General features: G+C 48.3%; 1 protein-coding gene across 1 annotated transcript; it reads left to right on the top strand.

Moving 5' to 3' along the window:
- Positions 1-4,800: 4,800 nt before the first annotated feature.
- LOC102861712 (cytochrome P450 2F3-like) lies at positions 4,801-16,123 on the top strand. The gene is made up of 9 exons (XM_006900907.1): positions 4,801-4,971; positions 5,062-5,224; positions 8,540-8,689; positions 11,255-11,415; positions 11,708-11,884; positions 12,280-12,421; positions 13,290-13,477; positions 14,020-14,161; positions 15,942-16,123. Exons 1-9 carry the CDS (start codon positions 4,801-4,803, stop codon positions 16,121-16,123), a joined length of 1,476 nt encoding a protein of 491 aa, XP_006900969.1.
- The last annotated feature ends 1,071 nt before the right edge of the window (positions 16,124-17,194 follow it).

Genomic DNA, 17,194 nt, shown 5'->3' with positions numbered 1-17,194 from the left:
CTCCTTTCCCAGCAAAGCATCTGATGGATTAGAACCGTGAGCCTTTGGGATTGTAGTTGCAGCTCCTTGCCACTAGGCCACCAGAGCTCCCCTAAGTATTGTACTCTTTTAAAGGATTGGCTATGTGAGATCAAATCAACAACAGCAGCTTGAAAGGTTAGATGCCCAGGGAGCATCGTTGTTCTTGTTGCAGTGTGCTGTCAAGTGAGAATCAAATGGCCTTCCAGCAGGTTATCAGAGGCTGCAGATCACACACGAGAAGACCACTCATCACTCTCTCTCAGAGCAGCTTGCGGATTCTAACCATGTGTCTCTTGATTGGCAGCACAACTCCTTACCATCAGGTCACCACAGTCTCCTTAGGAAACATTAGGTTTATATTCGGGATGGTAGAATAATTTGAAAGAGGACTGTGAGAAGGGGTGTACAACTTCAAAAATGCAGTGAATATTACTGAAATATCCCTGTTAAAAATCACTGCAATGGGGTATCTTGTTTGTTGTATGCAATTTCACCAAAACTTAAGATTTTTAAAGAAACTATATAAATCCTATATAAATTTTTCCTGAAAAAGTGTAAGCAGAAAAATCTATTTACGCACAAAGAATGATGCTGTAAAGAGTGTAAGAATAGCCTTCAATTGGTGACAGGACTGGGATGTGTTGGAATCGGTGGAAGTGGGTGCTGGGAGGGTGGAGATTGTCTGACCTCATGGGCATCAGTTCTGTGTTGGCAATGTTGTCAGTGGAGACTGTCCCCCGTGTGGACTGGCTGCTTCTACACCAGCAACACACCATTTACAGTGCTGCTCCAGATGCTGTTTGGTTTTCTTCTGATTGATTCCAGTTCCCCTACAAGATAAGGAATGCTAACATCAGCAAAGAATGAAGAGGAAGGAAAAGCCTAAGAATTGGAGTCTGATAAGAGTTGAGAAGGATTCAGTTGACCATGACATTACTGAGTGTGTCTAAATTTCTTCCATTCCATCAGCAGTTCTCAACCAGGGACAGTTCCACTCTAAGATGCATTTGACAATATTTGAATACATTTTAGGTTTTCATAACGGAAAATCTTCGGCAACACTGAAGACCAAGAATGACCTACTCCAAAATGACAACTCATCAACAATCTGCATTATGCAGGTGACACAGTATTGCTTGCAGAAAGTGAAGAAGACTTGAGGTACTTCCTGCAGAAGATCAAAAACTACAACCGTTAACATTAAGAAAACAAAAATCCTCACCTCTGGGCCAATATGCAATGCTATGATATATAGAAAAAAGACTGAAGTGGTCATCAATTTCATTTTTACCTGGATCTCCAAGCCACACCCATGGAAGCAGCAGTCAAGAATTCAAAAGGTAAAAGAAAAAAAAAAAAGAAAGAAATCAAAAGGTGTGCTACATTGGAAAAATCTGGGGTCAAGTATCCCTCCAAAGTTCTAAAGAGCAAGGAGGTCAGTTAAAGATAAAGGTGTACATAAACCAAGCCACCATGGTGTTTCCAATTGCTTCATGCATCTGAAAGTTAGATAATGAATAAGATGACAGAAGAAGACTTATCTTTGAATTACAGTGTTGAAGAAGAGTACTGAATATCCCAAGGACAAAAAGAACAAACAGTTTTGTCTTGTAACCAGAATGCTCCCTAGGGATAAGGATAGGAACATTTTATCTCACTTATTTTGGGCATATTTTGAGCCAGCCCCTGGAAAAAGACATCACGCTGGGGGAAAGTAAAGGGTCAGTGAAGGAAAGGAAGACCCCTGTGCGATGGATTGCTATCATAAGTACCACAGTGAGACTCAGCAGGACAGAGATCATGAGAACAGAACAGCATAGAGCAGGGATTAGAGATCTGTTGTTCATAGGGTCGCTAAGAGTCAGAGTCAACTCAAAGGCACCTAACAACAACAAAATGCCAATGATGCCTAGGTTAAGAAACCTTGCAACACAACTGTCTGTGGGGCAAATTCCCTCTGGTAGAAGCTACGGAACTACTAAGGTCTTCTTAAAAGATCTCATGAATCCAGGTTCCCAGATCAGACAGATCCCACAGTTCTAGGGTCAGGGAGAAATTACATGGCTGTGCTGGATCCAATACTGCCCTCACTCAGAAGTAGGAGCAGATGCCAAGGAAAACTCGAGTTTTGTAATCCCATAATCAAACCTTCACTCCTCTTCCAGGGAACCTGCCCTAACTGGCCTTTCCAGGACTTGAACAACAGCTGTCAGACTCGCCTCCTTCACTTACTCCCCCTCTGCAACACACACATACCTCACACTCCTCCATATGCCTGGGACCTGGGGTATCAAATTCTCTTACACCTCCAAATACTTCCTCCCCCACCTCCATGGGAACCACAAACATGGCACACACCCACGGGCCTGTGAGGACATCCACACCTGCACCCTGCCTCCCAAGACCCCTCATCTCAAGGGCTTTCTCCCTACTCCAGCCATGAAGCTCTGGCCCGATCGTGAATTTTTCCAGAGTTGAAAAATGAGGGCTAGTTTCTGGGACAGAAGCCAAGAGTAGACTGAACAGGGGGACCTGAGGAGGAAAGGGCAGGGGGACTGTAGTGGGGAGGCAAAGGAGAGGCTTCATCCAAGTCTAAAGTCCTCTCTTCTTGTAGCCATCAGCTGCTGACTAAATCCGCATTCAGCCTCATTCCTGGCTCACTCCTGCTGGTTGCAGTCTGACTGAAGAAAGCATGAGAAGCAGAGAGTCAGAGAATCAGGAGAAAATGTCAGAGATATACATGGGGAGATAGCATGAGAGAGAATGAGAAAAAGCAGAGAGAGAAACCAACAGAGAACAGAGAGAATGAGAGATGAGCAAGAGACAGAGAGGGCCAAAGGGACAGAGAAAGGGGCCAGAGAGAGAGAAAATTATTTAGAGGCAGAGAGATTTATACATGTTAGATAAATAGATGATGGATGGATGGAGACATAGATCATGACAGAATACAGAATTTCATAACAGATACAAGATACAGAGAGAAACTGTGAAAAATGCACTCCCGGAGGACAAAATAACCCAGCCACATGGCCAACCCATTGGAAGAACTGAACTTGAACCCAACATAGCTCATGCCCAAAGGTGCCCATCCCCCACCCCTACCCCATCCCTATGTCTGGGCCTCATTACTCCCACCCCCTCAAAACCAGGCCCAGGGCCCTGAATGGAATAAGTGAATGACAGCCCATCCCTGAACTCACTTCTGACTGTGGCAAGCCAAGCTGAAGTCCAGCCACTCCAGGTGTGGCCCCTACCCAGGGCTCTACTCCAGCTGGCCATGGGCCCTGGGGCTGCACCCAAGGAACTGCAGGGAGGTGGGAGGGGATTAAGGTTCATTGAGAGAACAAATGAGGGGGGGTGAGGGGTGGAGAGAGACTTTTAAGAGCAGCCCCCGCCCCCCGGGCACACTTAGTGCTGCAGGGTACATCTGGAGGGGACTTGGCTGTCCAGAACACACCTCTGCTGCCCCCGCAGTCCATCAGGTAAAGGGCTAGCAGGAGGGCCACCCAGATGGGAGGGAGGTGGTCTCAGGAGGGGATCACTAGCTCTTTCTCTGTGTTTCTAAATCTAGCTTGGAATCCCTTCCCACCTTTGATGTTTGATTTGCGTCCCTCTTCTAGAAGTCTCTCTGAGGCTCTGCTCATTCATTTGACAAGTATCTCCAGGACACTGAGGGCTCCCACAGATTGGAATATTATTCTTTCCTGTCACTGTCTCTGCTTGTGCCTCACCACTGGCTAGGTCTTTCTTGGGCCCTGCAGGTCTCTAACGCTCGTCTCTTTCTCCGTCTACACATCTTTCTGTCCCTGTCTCCTTCTCTACCTTTCTCAGTGTGTCTCTAACTCTGTGTCTCTAGTTCCATCTTTTTCTCTAACGCCTGTCTTTGCCTCCCTTTCTGTGACTTAGGCTCTGTGTCTTGATCAGTCTGTCTCTGTCCCTGTGTGTCTCTATCTCTTTACTACTGTCCTTTATGAATCTCTTGATAGACCCATGGTAGAACGAAAGATAGACCAATAGAAAGACAGACAGACAAATTCAACAACTCACCGTGGTCCAGTTGGAACTAACTCCTAGCTGACTCTCCTTTGGCTGTTGAAGGCTGTGGACCCTTTAAAAGAAGATTGCCACTGGTGGATTCAAACCATCAGAGCAGCACAGCCTTTGGATTAGCAGCACTACTCTCTATGGGCTAAGCCACCACAGCTCCCTTACTAGATAGACAGTTAAAGACATCTACAGATACCTCAGTCTTTTCCTGTATTATCTCTCTAGGTGTGTTCCTCTTAATCTCTTTCTCTCCAGTTCTATTTCTTTCTCTCCAATCTATCAATTTCCCTCTCCCTTTTTTTCTGTCTCTCTAATCTGTCCCTCCCTCCATTTTTGCATGCATTTTTGTATTTTGGCTCTCAGATTCCTGACTTGTGTTCATTCTTCTCTCTTTTCTTTTTTTCCTTCTTTGCCTCCCTCCTCCCTAATTCCCTGAGCTGACTCTGTCTCAGGGAGCTCTGGTGGATTAGTGGTAAGGAGCTACACTGCCAGCCCAAAGACATGCGGTTCGAATCTGCCAGCTGCTCGGCAGGAGAAAGGGGCGAGCAATCTTCCATGCAATTTACAGCCTCTGAATACCCACTGGAGATTCAACTATGAGTCAGTCTTTCCTTCTCCCCATTCACCTGGAGAATCCAGGTGCCTGTGGTGATGAGGAGTGGGGAATCCCTGCTGCACCCCAGCCCAGCTCTCTTCCACTTTGCCTTTCAGACGCCAGCAACTGCCTTCGCCATGGACACTGCAACGACAGCCATCTTGTTCCTATTCCTAGCTCTTGTCTGCCTGCTCCTGACCTTCAGTTCAAGGCGCAAGGGCCGGCTGCCCCCAGGACCCAAACCCCTCCCGCTCCTGGGAAACCTGCTACAGCTTCGCTCCCAAGACATGCTGACCTCCCTCACCAAGGTGCAGGGGCCCGGGCTTGGGTGATAAAGTGAGGGGCAAGGTGAGGTGCCAAGGTCCCAGCCTCCCCGTGACCTGTTTTATCGCCCCTAGCTGAGCAAGGAGTATGGCGCGGTGTACACAGTGCACCTGGGACCCAAGCAGGTGGTGGTCCTGAGTGGATACCAAGCCGTGAAGGAGGCACTGGTGGACCAGGGGGATGAGTTTAGTGGCCGTGGCGACTATCCCGTCTTTTTCAACTTCACAAAAGGCAATGGTAAGCCCACTCCCTATCTCCCCACCCACAGCCTTCTCCACAGTGAGGGAGAGCTGGGGGTGAGAAACTCTTTCCCACCATGGGGCCACTTAAGGTCACAATTCTCACTGAAGATATGAAATGGAATGGAGCCAGGAAATCCTTCTTGTTATTATTGTTAAGTGCCATAAAGCAGAGTATGGCTCACAGCGACCCTAAATATAAGCAGATCTAAATTCTGTCTATCCTGTGCCATCCTCACCACCTCTGATATACTTGAGTTCACTGCTACAGTCACGATGTCAATCATCTCCTTGGGAGTCTTCTTCTCCTCTGCTGACCCTCCATCTTTCCAAGCACGAAGCCTCTTACCTAGGAATAGCCTCTTGTAGCAACATGTCCAAAGTAAGTGAGACAAAGTTATGCTATCCTTGCCTCGAAGAAGCACTCTGGCTGCAGCTTTTCCAAGACATACATACCTGTTTGTTCTTTTGGCAGTCCATGAGACATTCAGTACTCTTCTCCAACACCACAACTCAAAGGCATCAGTTCTTCTTCTGTCTTCCTTATTCATTGTCTACCATTCAGATGCATAGCAAGTGATTGGAAAGACCATGTCCTAATCAGATTCACCTTAATCTTCAAGCTGACATCATTGCTCTTCAGAGAGGCCTCTGACAGCCTACTCCATCCCACCTTTCTCAACACCACCTTCAATTACACACCCACGCCAGTCCCCATCTCTATTCAACTCCAACTCTTATTCTCATTCCAATCCTATTTTCATCCCAATCTCCTCACCAGTTTTCCAGCTCAATCAAGCAGTCAATTTATCTGGCTCCAGGTCCCATTGTTCACATCAGCCCTATCTGCCACCAACCTAATCCCCACATTGCTTATTTCAGCCTCACTCTTTTCTTTTCCACAGCCATAACGACATTTCACCATAACCTCCATTCCCATTATGAACCCTCTCCCACTTCCATTTTTCCGTACTGTTGCACATTTCCCCACCACCACCACCACCAGGCCATCCCACAATGCATCCCTTGTTCCAGACTGTTGTCATGCATGTAATTCCTAATCATATATTCCTTTCAGTCAGTTCTTCCCCTCATCCATTCTAATGCACTGTTCATTATCTTTCTACTCTTGTCCCATTCTATCCCCAACCCCCCCGCCATGTCTGTCCTATTTTATCATAGCAGTGTTATGCAGTGTTTGTCCTTTTATGACCGACATGTTTCTCTCAGTATAATGTCCTCAAGGCTTCTCCAATTTATGTAATGTTTTACAAGTTGTTTTTCATTGCTGTGGAATATTCCATCGTGTAAATATACCCATTTTCTATCCATTTGTTTGTTGATGGGCATTTGCGTTGCTTCCATCTCTTTGCTATTGTGAATAACGCAGCAATAAACATGAGTGTGCATACATCTGTTTGAGTCATGGTTCTAGTTTCTTTAGGGTATATTCCCAGCAGTGGAATTCCTGGGTCAAATGATATTTCTATTTCCAACTTTCTGTAGTGGCTGTACCATTTTACAGTCCCACCAGCTGTGTATAAGAGTTCTAATCTCTCCACAGCCTCACTATTTGTTGTTTGCTGCCTTGTTGAACTTTGCTATCATTGCTGGAGATGATATCTCATGTCGTTGTTGTTGTTGTTATGTGCCGTCGAGTTGCTTGCGACTCATAGCGACCCTATGTACAACAGCTCTAAACTCTGCTCTGTCCTGTGCCAATCTCATTGCTTCCGACACACTCATCCCGATTGCCCCAGTCACTGAATCAATCCATTTCCCAGAGGGATGATATCTCATAGGTGTTTTTATTTGCATCTCCCTGATAGCTAGGGATTTTGAACATTTATTCATATGTTTGTTTGCCATCTGAACGTTCTTTGGTGAAGTGTCTTCATATCTTGTGCCCATTTTGTGATTGGGTTATCTTTTTTTTCTTGTAGGGTCGTCCTACTTAAATTTTAAGTTATTATCAGTCATATCTCAATCCCTTAGTCAAAGTGAACTGCCATTTTTCTCCACACCCTTAAATTCATCTTCACCCCACCACCTAGTCAAGTTGCCAGTTCCCATTTTCAACTTCAATCCTACTACCATGACCAAACCCAACATCTCTACTCAACCCCAACCTCACTATTAACTCCAATATACCAGCCTCTCTCATTCTACCCAACTCCATCCCCAACACAAACTTCAATCCCAATACACAGATAAGAGTCAAAGCAAAGTCATATTGGAAAGCCAAATAAATGACCAAAACAGAGACACAGACAGCTGCTCAACCAGGAAGGACTTACATCCTACACTCCTCTCCTCTCCTCTCTAAAGAGTCCTATCTTTCCAAAACATTTGGACATACGCATCATTTGTTACCAAAAAGAGCCTCTATCCAGTTATTCTCATATAGCAGAGAGGGTAACAGCTGAGGTCAGCCACTGTGTTCCCATAGACATACAGCCTCGGCTACATCTAGTGTTCTTCTAGGCCCAGAGGAATCAGATATAAATACCTCTGAGGCGTTATCCTAGCAATAGCTCCAAGTCCAGTGGAAAACACAGCTCCCTCACCCAGCCCAGAATGGTCAGGCCCAAGACACGGGAGGTTGACAGAGGTAGAAGGGCTGTGGCCAAGACTGAGGGAAGCTGGGGATCTGAAAGATGAGATCACTAGAAGGAAGACAGCACAGAGTATTGGTTGAGAGTGTTTCAGGCAGAAAGATCAACGTGTGCAAAGACCCTGAGTCGAAGGAGAGAAAATAGGGTCTGTCCCTAGATGAGTTCCCAGTCTTTTTGTTTATTATGTATTTCTCTAGGGAGCTCTGGTGGCCTAATAGTAAGGAACTGTGCTGCCAACCAAAAGGCAGGCAGTTTGAATCTATCAGCTACACTGAGGAAGAAAAATAGGAACTCTCCTCCCATGTACTGCCTCTGAAAGTCCACTGGAGGGTCAGCTATGAATTGATTCCAACTCAGAGTTACGCAACATCATTTATTTAATCAATAAGCAATTGCCAACGTCTTGCATGTCCAGCCTTGCACTGGGTAATGAGATAGTGACATTGCCCTCACAGGGCCTCCAATCTCCTGAGGCAGGCGGCTCCTTTAACATATAATGACAGCCCTCAGTGACAAGGACTGTGATGGGGAAATACCCAGAGGAGGCACCTGACCCAGCCTGGAAAGTCAAGGAGGGGAGGAGAGTTCTCTACCTCCTTTCAGTGTCTCCCGCAGCAAGAAATCAAGAAAAAAGACCCAGAGGATAATGGTTAGGGATAGGTTGTCAATTGATCTTCTTCTTTTTTTCTCCTCCCCAGGCATCGCCTTCTCCAATGGAGAACGGTGGAAGGCCTTGAGGAGGTTCTCTGTTCAGATCCTGCGGAACTTTGGGATGGGAAAGAGGAGCATTGAAGAGCGGATCATAGAGGAAGGCCGCTTTCTGCTGGCAGAGCTGCGGAAGACTGAAGGTCAGAGTCCAGTGCAACCTTATGGCCAGCTCATGCCTACCATACTTAAGGATCAAGGCTGCTCATAGCTGGATGTACACTCACAAGCCTTAGAAGGTCCTTCGCTGAGCTCACGAGGGGAACAGCGCCCTCTGGAGGTAGATAGGCTCGCGCTGTTGTTTCCTTGGTGGCAGGAGATAAATTAAGTGGTGTGGCTCTGTGGGCTCCCCATCCCGATGACTGTGTGATAGTCTGAGAATGACCCACAAGCAGGTTTTCAGAAGCTGTAACTCGCACAGTCTTTCTCCCTCAGAGCAGCTGATGGATTCGAACCAGTTGGCAGCACAACTCTTTACCACCAGAGCTCCCCAGTTTGAGAATAGTTTGTAAAATTGCATGGTGATGTGCTAATGATAGCGATGCTCTTGAGAAATCACTCACGCACAATGTGACTTTTAAATCTCAGACCAACCCATTTTGCAGATTAGGAAATGGAGGTGCACAGAGGTGAAAGAACAGACCTGAAATAACACCACTAGCTGTTGTTATTGTTATTGTTGCTGTGTTCTGTAGAGTTGGAAGCAACCCATAGCTGACCCTCCAGCAGGTTTTCAGAGGCAGTTAATCACATGGGAGGAGATTCTCTGTTTCCTGTGGAGCAGCTAGTGGATTCGAACCGTGTGCCTTCGGCATTGCAGCACAGCTTCTTATCACTAGGCCACCAGAGCTCCCACATCATTAGGAAATAGTTACTATTGGGTTCATTGAGTCAGTGCTAACTCAGTGACTCTATATACAACTGAACAAAACTCTGCTTGATTCTGTTCCATCCTCATATCTCTGATGCTGCTTCATTAAGCCCATTGTTGCTGCTACTGTGTCGATCCACTTTGCTGAGGGCCTTCCACCTCACCAACCCCCTACTTTCCCAAGCATGATCTCTTTCTCCAGAGTTTGGCTCCTTCTAATAACATGTCTGAATTATGTGAGGTGAAGTCTCACCATCCTTGTTTCTAATCAGCAGTCTGACTGCCCTCTGTCAGTATGGCAGACTGTGGTGGCCTGAGTGTGGCTGTGACTCTAGGAGCCATGGCCTCCTGTACTTCAGGTACTTCACTGTGGACGGGTTTCAGCAAAGCTTCCAGGCTAAAATAAACTAGGAGGCCAGCCTGGCCACCACTTCTCAAACAGCAGGCCCTGGAAAACCCGATGGACAGCAGAGGAGAACATAAATTCAGATCCACTGACACCAAAGTCTGCACTCAGCACACTAACATGCTAAGAAGTTGTGCTGCCAATTCAAAGGCAGTAGGTTTTGAATCCACCACCTGTTTCACAGTAGAAAGGCTATCTCCTCCCATGTGATTTACAGCCTCTGAATAGCTGCTGGAGAGTTAGCTATGAGTTGGTTCTGCCTTGACAACATATAACAACCAACAATAACCAAAGGCTGGCAATTCAGATCCACCCGCTGCTCCATGGGACAGATTTAAACCCTTGGAAATCCAATAGAGTGCTGTCAAAACTGACTCCCTCACTTCCCGACAGCAGGCTTGGTTTTGGTTGGCTTTTTTTAAAGGAGGGGTATTATGTCAAAGAAGTCCTTGTGGCACAGTGCCTTACATACTGAGCTGGTAACCAAAAGACAAGTAGTTCAAATTCACTAGGAGATGCTCAATTTTCTTTAGGAATATTTACAGCGTTTGAAATCCCATGGAGAATCGCTACCAGTTAGAATCTACTCTCAAGCAATGAGAGCGCTTAATGCTAAATTCTTCACCTTTGTTAACTCCTTTCACCCTCTCAGCTACTGTAAGAAATGGGTAGCTTTTGTGGACTAGTGATAAGGAACCACACTGCCAACCACCCAAAGACATGCAGTTCAAATCCACAAGCTGCTCAATGGAAGAAAGATGGACAAACATCCACCATCCCAGTCCATAGAAAGTGGCTACTGTTACAGGTGAGGAAATTGAGGCCCAGAAGGATTAAGCCAGGTGACCTAAAAGTCACACTATCAGGAAGGGGTGGGGAGAACAACCAAAACTTAATCCTATCATAAGAGCCTTGAATATCACTTAAATTTCTCTGTATATGTCCTTAGAAAGGAAGCCCTAGTGGCCTAGTAGTAAAAATCTGTGCTGCACTCCTCAAGGTACATGGTTCAAATCCACCACTGCTCCACGGAGAAAGTTAATCTCTCATTCAGTTAACTGCCCATGAAAACCCTCTGGAGGGTCAGCTATAGGTCAGTTCTGTGTTGATGGTACACAACAATGTCCTTGGAATATCACTGTGTATACCCTTGGAATATAATTGTGTATATCCTTGATATAGAGCATGTTATCAACCCCATTTCACAGAATGGGAAACTGTCAACAAGACTAGAGTGTCCCCTTGCTGGGGACTGTTGTCAATGTGCTTGAGGACAACGTGGCTCTTGGCTGGTAAATATTTTGAGGTGCTGTAATGCTGTGTATGTTCTACATTGTAATCACATTGGCACAGGCCAAGGGGAGGTTGTGCAAAGCCCGATTGTTGCCCTCAGGGCTCTGTCAAGTGACCCATGGCAACCCTCACCCTCAGGTGAGCCTTTCGACCCCAAGTACGTGCTGAGCCGGTCTGTGTCCAACATCATCTGCTCGGTGATCTTTGGGAGCCGCTTCGATTATGAGGACGAGCGTCTGCTCACCATTATTAAACTCATCAATGACAACTTTCAAATCATGAGCAGCCCCTGGGGAGAGGTCTGGAGCCAAAATCACCTGGGAGGGACGTGGGCGGAAGTCCTGGGGTGGGATGCAGGGGTCAAGAAAAGCTGGCAGAGAAGGGTCTGAAATTAGCCCTGCTTGACCGATCTCCTAGCCACGCCCTTTCCTACACAACCCACTTTCCACCTTGCTTAGTCTGTCCAACATGTGGCTGCCCCTCCTTACGTGACTCTTCACCCACTTACCTGACCTACCCTGACCCCCAACTGCCACTACAGTGTCCTGCCTGCCCCTCCTAACCACCACCCGACATTGTCTGGTCTCGTAGATGTACAATATCTTCCCAAGCCTCCTGGACTGGGTGCCCGGGCCCCATCGACGTCTCTTCCAGAATTATGGTCGTATGAAAGATCTCATTGCCTGCAGCGTCCGTGAACACCAGGCCACTCTTGACCCCAATTCTCCCCGGGACTTCATCGATTGCTTCCTGACCAAGATGGCACAAGTACGCCAGGCCGAGAAGTCCCACCTCGCTCTGACTTGAAGCCTTTCTGCTGCTGTGGCCTCCACGCAGCAGGAATGCCGGGTTAGGCAGGCTCTGGGATGGTTTTCCCACAACCAGGTGAAACAGAACACCCGGCCCCGCTGGGCTGAAGCCCAGAACCTGGGAGGGAGGGAGGGACCGTCAATTAACAGCTTAATCAGAAATCGTTAAGATTCTGTCCAAGATGCTAATTGTGAGCCCTGTGGCTGAGATTTTTTCCCCCAATCTGTGCTTCCGCGCTCTCCAGCTTCCCCCAAGGGCAGGAAGTTAAACAGACGAGATTGAACCTGCATGTCCCGAGGGAACCTCCCGTGGCGGGTTCCCCGGCCCACAGCCCCATCCCTCTACCCCTGCAGGAGAAGCAGGACCCGCTGAGCCACTTCTACATGGATACTCTGCTAATGACCACACACAACCTGCTCTTCGGAGGCACAGAGACGGTCGGAACCACGCTGCGCCATGCCTTCCTTGTGCTAATGAAGTACCCGGAAGTGCAAGGTGCGCAGGCCCGGGGCGCCCCTCAACACCACTCAGCTCCGCCTCCCAGGCTGGCCCCGCCCACAGGCCCTAGCCTCCCGCCTCCCAGCCCCGCCCACACACCAGGGCCAAGGTCACCGCCTGGCCCGCCCCCTCCAGTCCCCCGCTTTGCAGGCAATCTACTTTGACACTCGGAAGAAGCTGATCCTCACTCATGGCCTTCATGGTCCACCCTGCTGCCTGGACCCAGATCTCTCCTGCCTCATAGTCAGTCTGCTTTCGCAGGCCGCCTTTGATCCGAGTTACATCTGGCCTGAATTACCTCTGACCCGGGCTACATCTGACCCGGCCCACCTCTGACCCTCCTTACACTGGAAGCCCCTGCCAAGGGAGTCCAATCCCGACCTCATTTATGCAATATGACCGACTCACACCGAGCTGTCTACGTCCCACCTCTCCAGTGCTAATTTGAACCCAGACCTCTAGGACAGCGTCCCGTGTTCGACTGAACCCAAACCTCCTGCCTCGCAGCTCTGACCTTGTTCTTTTGAAAACACCGCCCACTCCCTCTCTCCAGGCGGCTATAAGTGGCCTAGTAGTTAAGGAGTTGTTCTGTCAACCTCAAGACAAGCAATTCGAATCCATCGGCTACTCTGGGGAAGAAAAATGGGCAATCTCCTCCCATGTTATTTACCACCTCTGAAAACCCTCAACAGCAATGAGGAATTTTTTTTTTTTTGGTACCCCTCCAGGTAGCGCCAGAGACACACATGCGCGCGCGCGCACACACACACACACACACACACACCCCTTTCCCTCTTCCCAGCCGAGCTGCGCCCCACTGTGGGTGCTGCACTCCGCTTCTAGCCCTGCTTTTCCTCACCCTCAGTCAGCGTGCAGGAGGAGATTGACCGCGTGGTGGGGCGCGCGAGGCTGCCGTCGCTGGATGACCGTGCGGCCATGCCCTACACGGACGCCGTGATCCACGAGGTACAGCGCTTCGCAGACGTCATCCCCATGAACCTGCCGCACCGCGTCATCCGGGACACGGCCTTCCGCGGCTTTCTGCTACCTAAGGTGCGCGAGGCACCTGGCGAGAGACATCTGGCACCTTAGGAAGAGCCATCCCAGGACTTAGTCACTTACAAACGCGAGGATTCCGGGCGCCTGGACTTTGGCAGCTGTCACTTTCAGCCCTAATCACAGCATTTGAGGCCCTCAAACTCTGAGCCTCAGCCCCTTCTCATGACCCCTTCGCGTTTTGTAGTGGGCCGGACCCCATTCTAAATCTCACACTCCTTCCCCATGATAGCGAAATTTCCGAGCCTAAGACTTTATTCCTCATGTCCAGTTATTGTTTGTAGAGACTTTGCTCCATTCCTCCCAAAAAACCCCAAATCTTCCCCCATAAAAGAGTGTGTCCCCAAAAACTGTTATCAGATGAAGCAACACAACTTCTAGCACCCTACAGTCAGAAACCTGGACCTCTGCGCACATTTTCTGGCTCCCTGTTCATGTCTCCCACCAAATTCCCCAGCCTGGCGGAAGGGAACCCTAGTTCTAAACCACCCCGCCCCTCAAGCCTAAAATAAAATAACCCCTCTCTTTCCCACTCTCAGGGCACAGATGTAATCACTCTCCTTAACACCGTGCACTACGACCCTAGCCAGTTCCTGACGCCCCAAAAGTTCAACCCCGAACATTTTCTGGATGCAAATCGGTCCTTCAAGAAGAGCCCTGCCTTCATGCCCTTCTCAGCAGGTAAGGGCAGTGGAAGTGGGAGTCAATGTCTAATTTCTACCTGCCTTCACCATTTTCATTCACTCCTCAAACTGCACTTAATAATCCCTAAGAGAAAAAAAATAATCCCACCCCATCTACCCCTCTCAGTTTAACTCCTCGAAGGGGGGGTGTTTTGGTTGTGTTGGGGTTTTTTTGTTTGGTTGGTTTTTTTTTAGCAAATTGTGGGTTAAATTCTGTGAAGGGCAGCGGAGAAATAGGACAGCCGTGAACTTCGGAATCCGTCACTGTCAATCTCTCCACTAGGTGGCGCAGCTGAGCCGGTTTTAGTTCTTGGCTTTGAACTTGATTGTGCTTTTTCAAAAACTTCCACCACGAACATAGCGTCTCAATTCTCATTTCATTGGGTTATATTCCTAGTAGTGGAATAGCTGGGTCATAACGGTTTCTAGGTTCAGCCTTCTGAAGAAACGCCAAACTGCCTTCCAGAGGAGTTGTATGTACCATTTCACAATCCCACTAATACTGTATGAGAATTCTTATCTCTCCACACCCTCTTCAACATTTATCTATTGCTTGCTGCCCTGCTAAACTTTGCCACTTACCTGGGCTGAGATGGTATCTCATTGCGGTTTTGATTTGCATCTCTCTTATCACCAGTGGTTTTGAGCATTTCTTCATGTGTCCATTGGCAAAAAACAAAAGTTCCATCATTTCTCAGTAGTTGTGCGGAGGAGGGAGCGGGCAGGCGCAGAGGCAGGGGGGAAGGGCAGAGGCGAGGGAGGGGGAGAGAGGAAGGAGGACATAATAATAGGAGCAGTTCACCCCGGTGGCATGGTAGGGTGTGTTTAGGATAGTAACTGAAAATTACCTCAGAAAGGTGAGGCTATCTGGTTCGGTAAGATTTACAGACGCAGAACCTCAATAGAGGGTCCCCAAGAGTCAGAATCCACTCAAAAGCAGTGGGTTAACCTTATGGCAGAAGCCCTGGTGACTCAATGGTTAAGCGTTTGGTTGCTTACCAAGGTTATTGGTTTAAACCAGCAGTCCTTTCGCAGGACAAATGATGTGGCAATGTGCTCCCATAAAGCTTATAACTCTGAAGGGCAGTTCTGCTTTGCTGAGGGGTGGCTATGAGGCAGGGCTGACTTGATACCACACAACCACCACCATAACTGCCTATTGTGGGACAAATGTTGTTTCCCTTAGGACACCTGTAATAAGGATTAGTGCATAAAAGCTGGGTTGTAGGCAGACCCTGGGAATTTGCATCCCAGCTGTGCCACTTCCTAGCTGTGTGACCTCGGAAATATTACTTCACCTTTCTGTGCCAGTTCTAGGAGTGCGTGAAATAATAATGATAATAGTGCCTAGAATACTGTACTGTTGTTATGCGTCTTCGAGTGGGAACTGACCCTGCGTAGCTGACCCTCCAACGAGTTTTCAAAGACAGTAAATCACACTGGAGGAAATTACACAAATCTTTCTCCCATCAAAGCAGCTGATAGAGTCCAACCTCGTGGCTTCAAGTGAGAAGCACAAATTCTTAGCAGCAGAGCTTCGTGAACTGTGGCTAGAAGAGTTAAATCGCTTGCCCAAGAGCACAAAATTGGTAGTGGTAGAGTCAAGAGTTCAAACCCTAAGCGACAGTCACACTTGCATCGTCAGGTCATTTGACTACAGCATTTACATGAGGCCTTTCCCCAGACCTTTACACGGAGGAGTGACAGCCCTTGGAGATTGGCAGTGGGAGGTCTCCGACACCGCTCTCTCTTCCCCTGCACTCTTCCTCCCCACGTAGGGCGCCGCCTGTGCCTGGGCGAGTCGCTGGCACGCATGGAGCTCTTCCTCTACCTCACGGCCATCCTGCAGAGCTTTACGCTGCAGCCGCTGGGGGCGCCCGAGGACATCGACCTGACCCCGCTCAGCTCGGGCCTCGGCAATTTGCCACGGCCCTTCGAGATGTGCCTGCGCGCGCGCTGATGCCCAGGACCTCCTCCCCTTCAGATGTGCCCAACGCAGACTATGGAGCTCGCCCCTCTTCTTGGGTCACTGTCGGCCTCATCCCTCTTGTCATACTGTCTTCCCAGCACCCGCTGCCTTCCATCTTCACTGGACCTGCAACTGCCTCCCACCCCGCCCCAGGCAGAGAAGCAGACCCCTATTTTCTCAAAGACCGTTCCCAGTGATATGCCCTTTCTCGGACTTTTTGGTATTGTTTCCTAATAAACTACCTTTATATAGACTTAAACCTGTCGTAGCTCAATTAAGAGGAGAAGGACTGAGGAATAGGAGGAGGGGAGTGTCTGAGGAGTTCACTCTCTCAATCCGGGCTGTTGCGGTAAGAGAAAGGGCTTTTTGGAGATAGGCTGGAAGGTGAGGGGTGTGAAGATTGAGAAACCAAGACAACACCTAGATAGCGAACAGAGCAAAACTGGGGGAGATGCGGGGCCATGTACAAAGGCAAAGCGGCACGCTGACAGAAAGCAAGAGAATCCAGAACTCAGATACAGTCAAGTAATATATTACACAAAGGGGCACTGGTGGGACAGAGTACCCTCCGTGTTGGTCGGCTAACACAAAGGTCAGTGGTTTAAATGCAACAGGACTGCCAGGCAAAAAAGACGAGACTGTCTGCCACCATAAAGATTGACAGACTCCAAAACCCAATAGCAGGTCCCAGAGAGTCAGAAGGGACCTTACTCTTGGGCAGTGGGAGTGCTTACTATGCCACGGGCAACTCTAATCGCTTTCCTCACTGCTTCATTTTATTCTCCCTGCCAGGTAAATGTAGTCCCTGGGGGAAGCAAATGCTGACTACCAAAATACACACTGCTAACTGGAAGTCTGAAGGTTCTACTCCACCCAGGAGGATCTCAGAAAAAAGTCTCACAAACAAACAAACAAAAAATTAGCTGCTGAAAACTCTATGGAACACAGTTCTACAATGACATAGATGAAGTCACCAGGAGTCAGCCCCACCTGGTACATTGTTGTTGTCATTGTCATGCACCGTTGAGTCAGAAATGGCTCAGAGCTGACTCTCCAGCAGTT

Source organism: Elephantulus edwardii, unplaced genomic scaffold (genome assembly GCF_000299155.1).
Source record: "Elephantulus edwardii isolate Elephantulus edwardi_28Jun2011 unplaced genomic scaffold, EleEdw1.0 scaffold00302, whole genome shotgun sequence".
NCBI lineage: Eukaryota > Metazoa > Chordata > Mammalia > Macroscelidea > Macroscelididae > Elephantulus > Elephantulus edwardii.
Note: the sequence above shows the minus strand (reverse complement) of the source record. Positions and strands in the feature narration are given on the sequence as shown.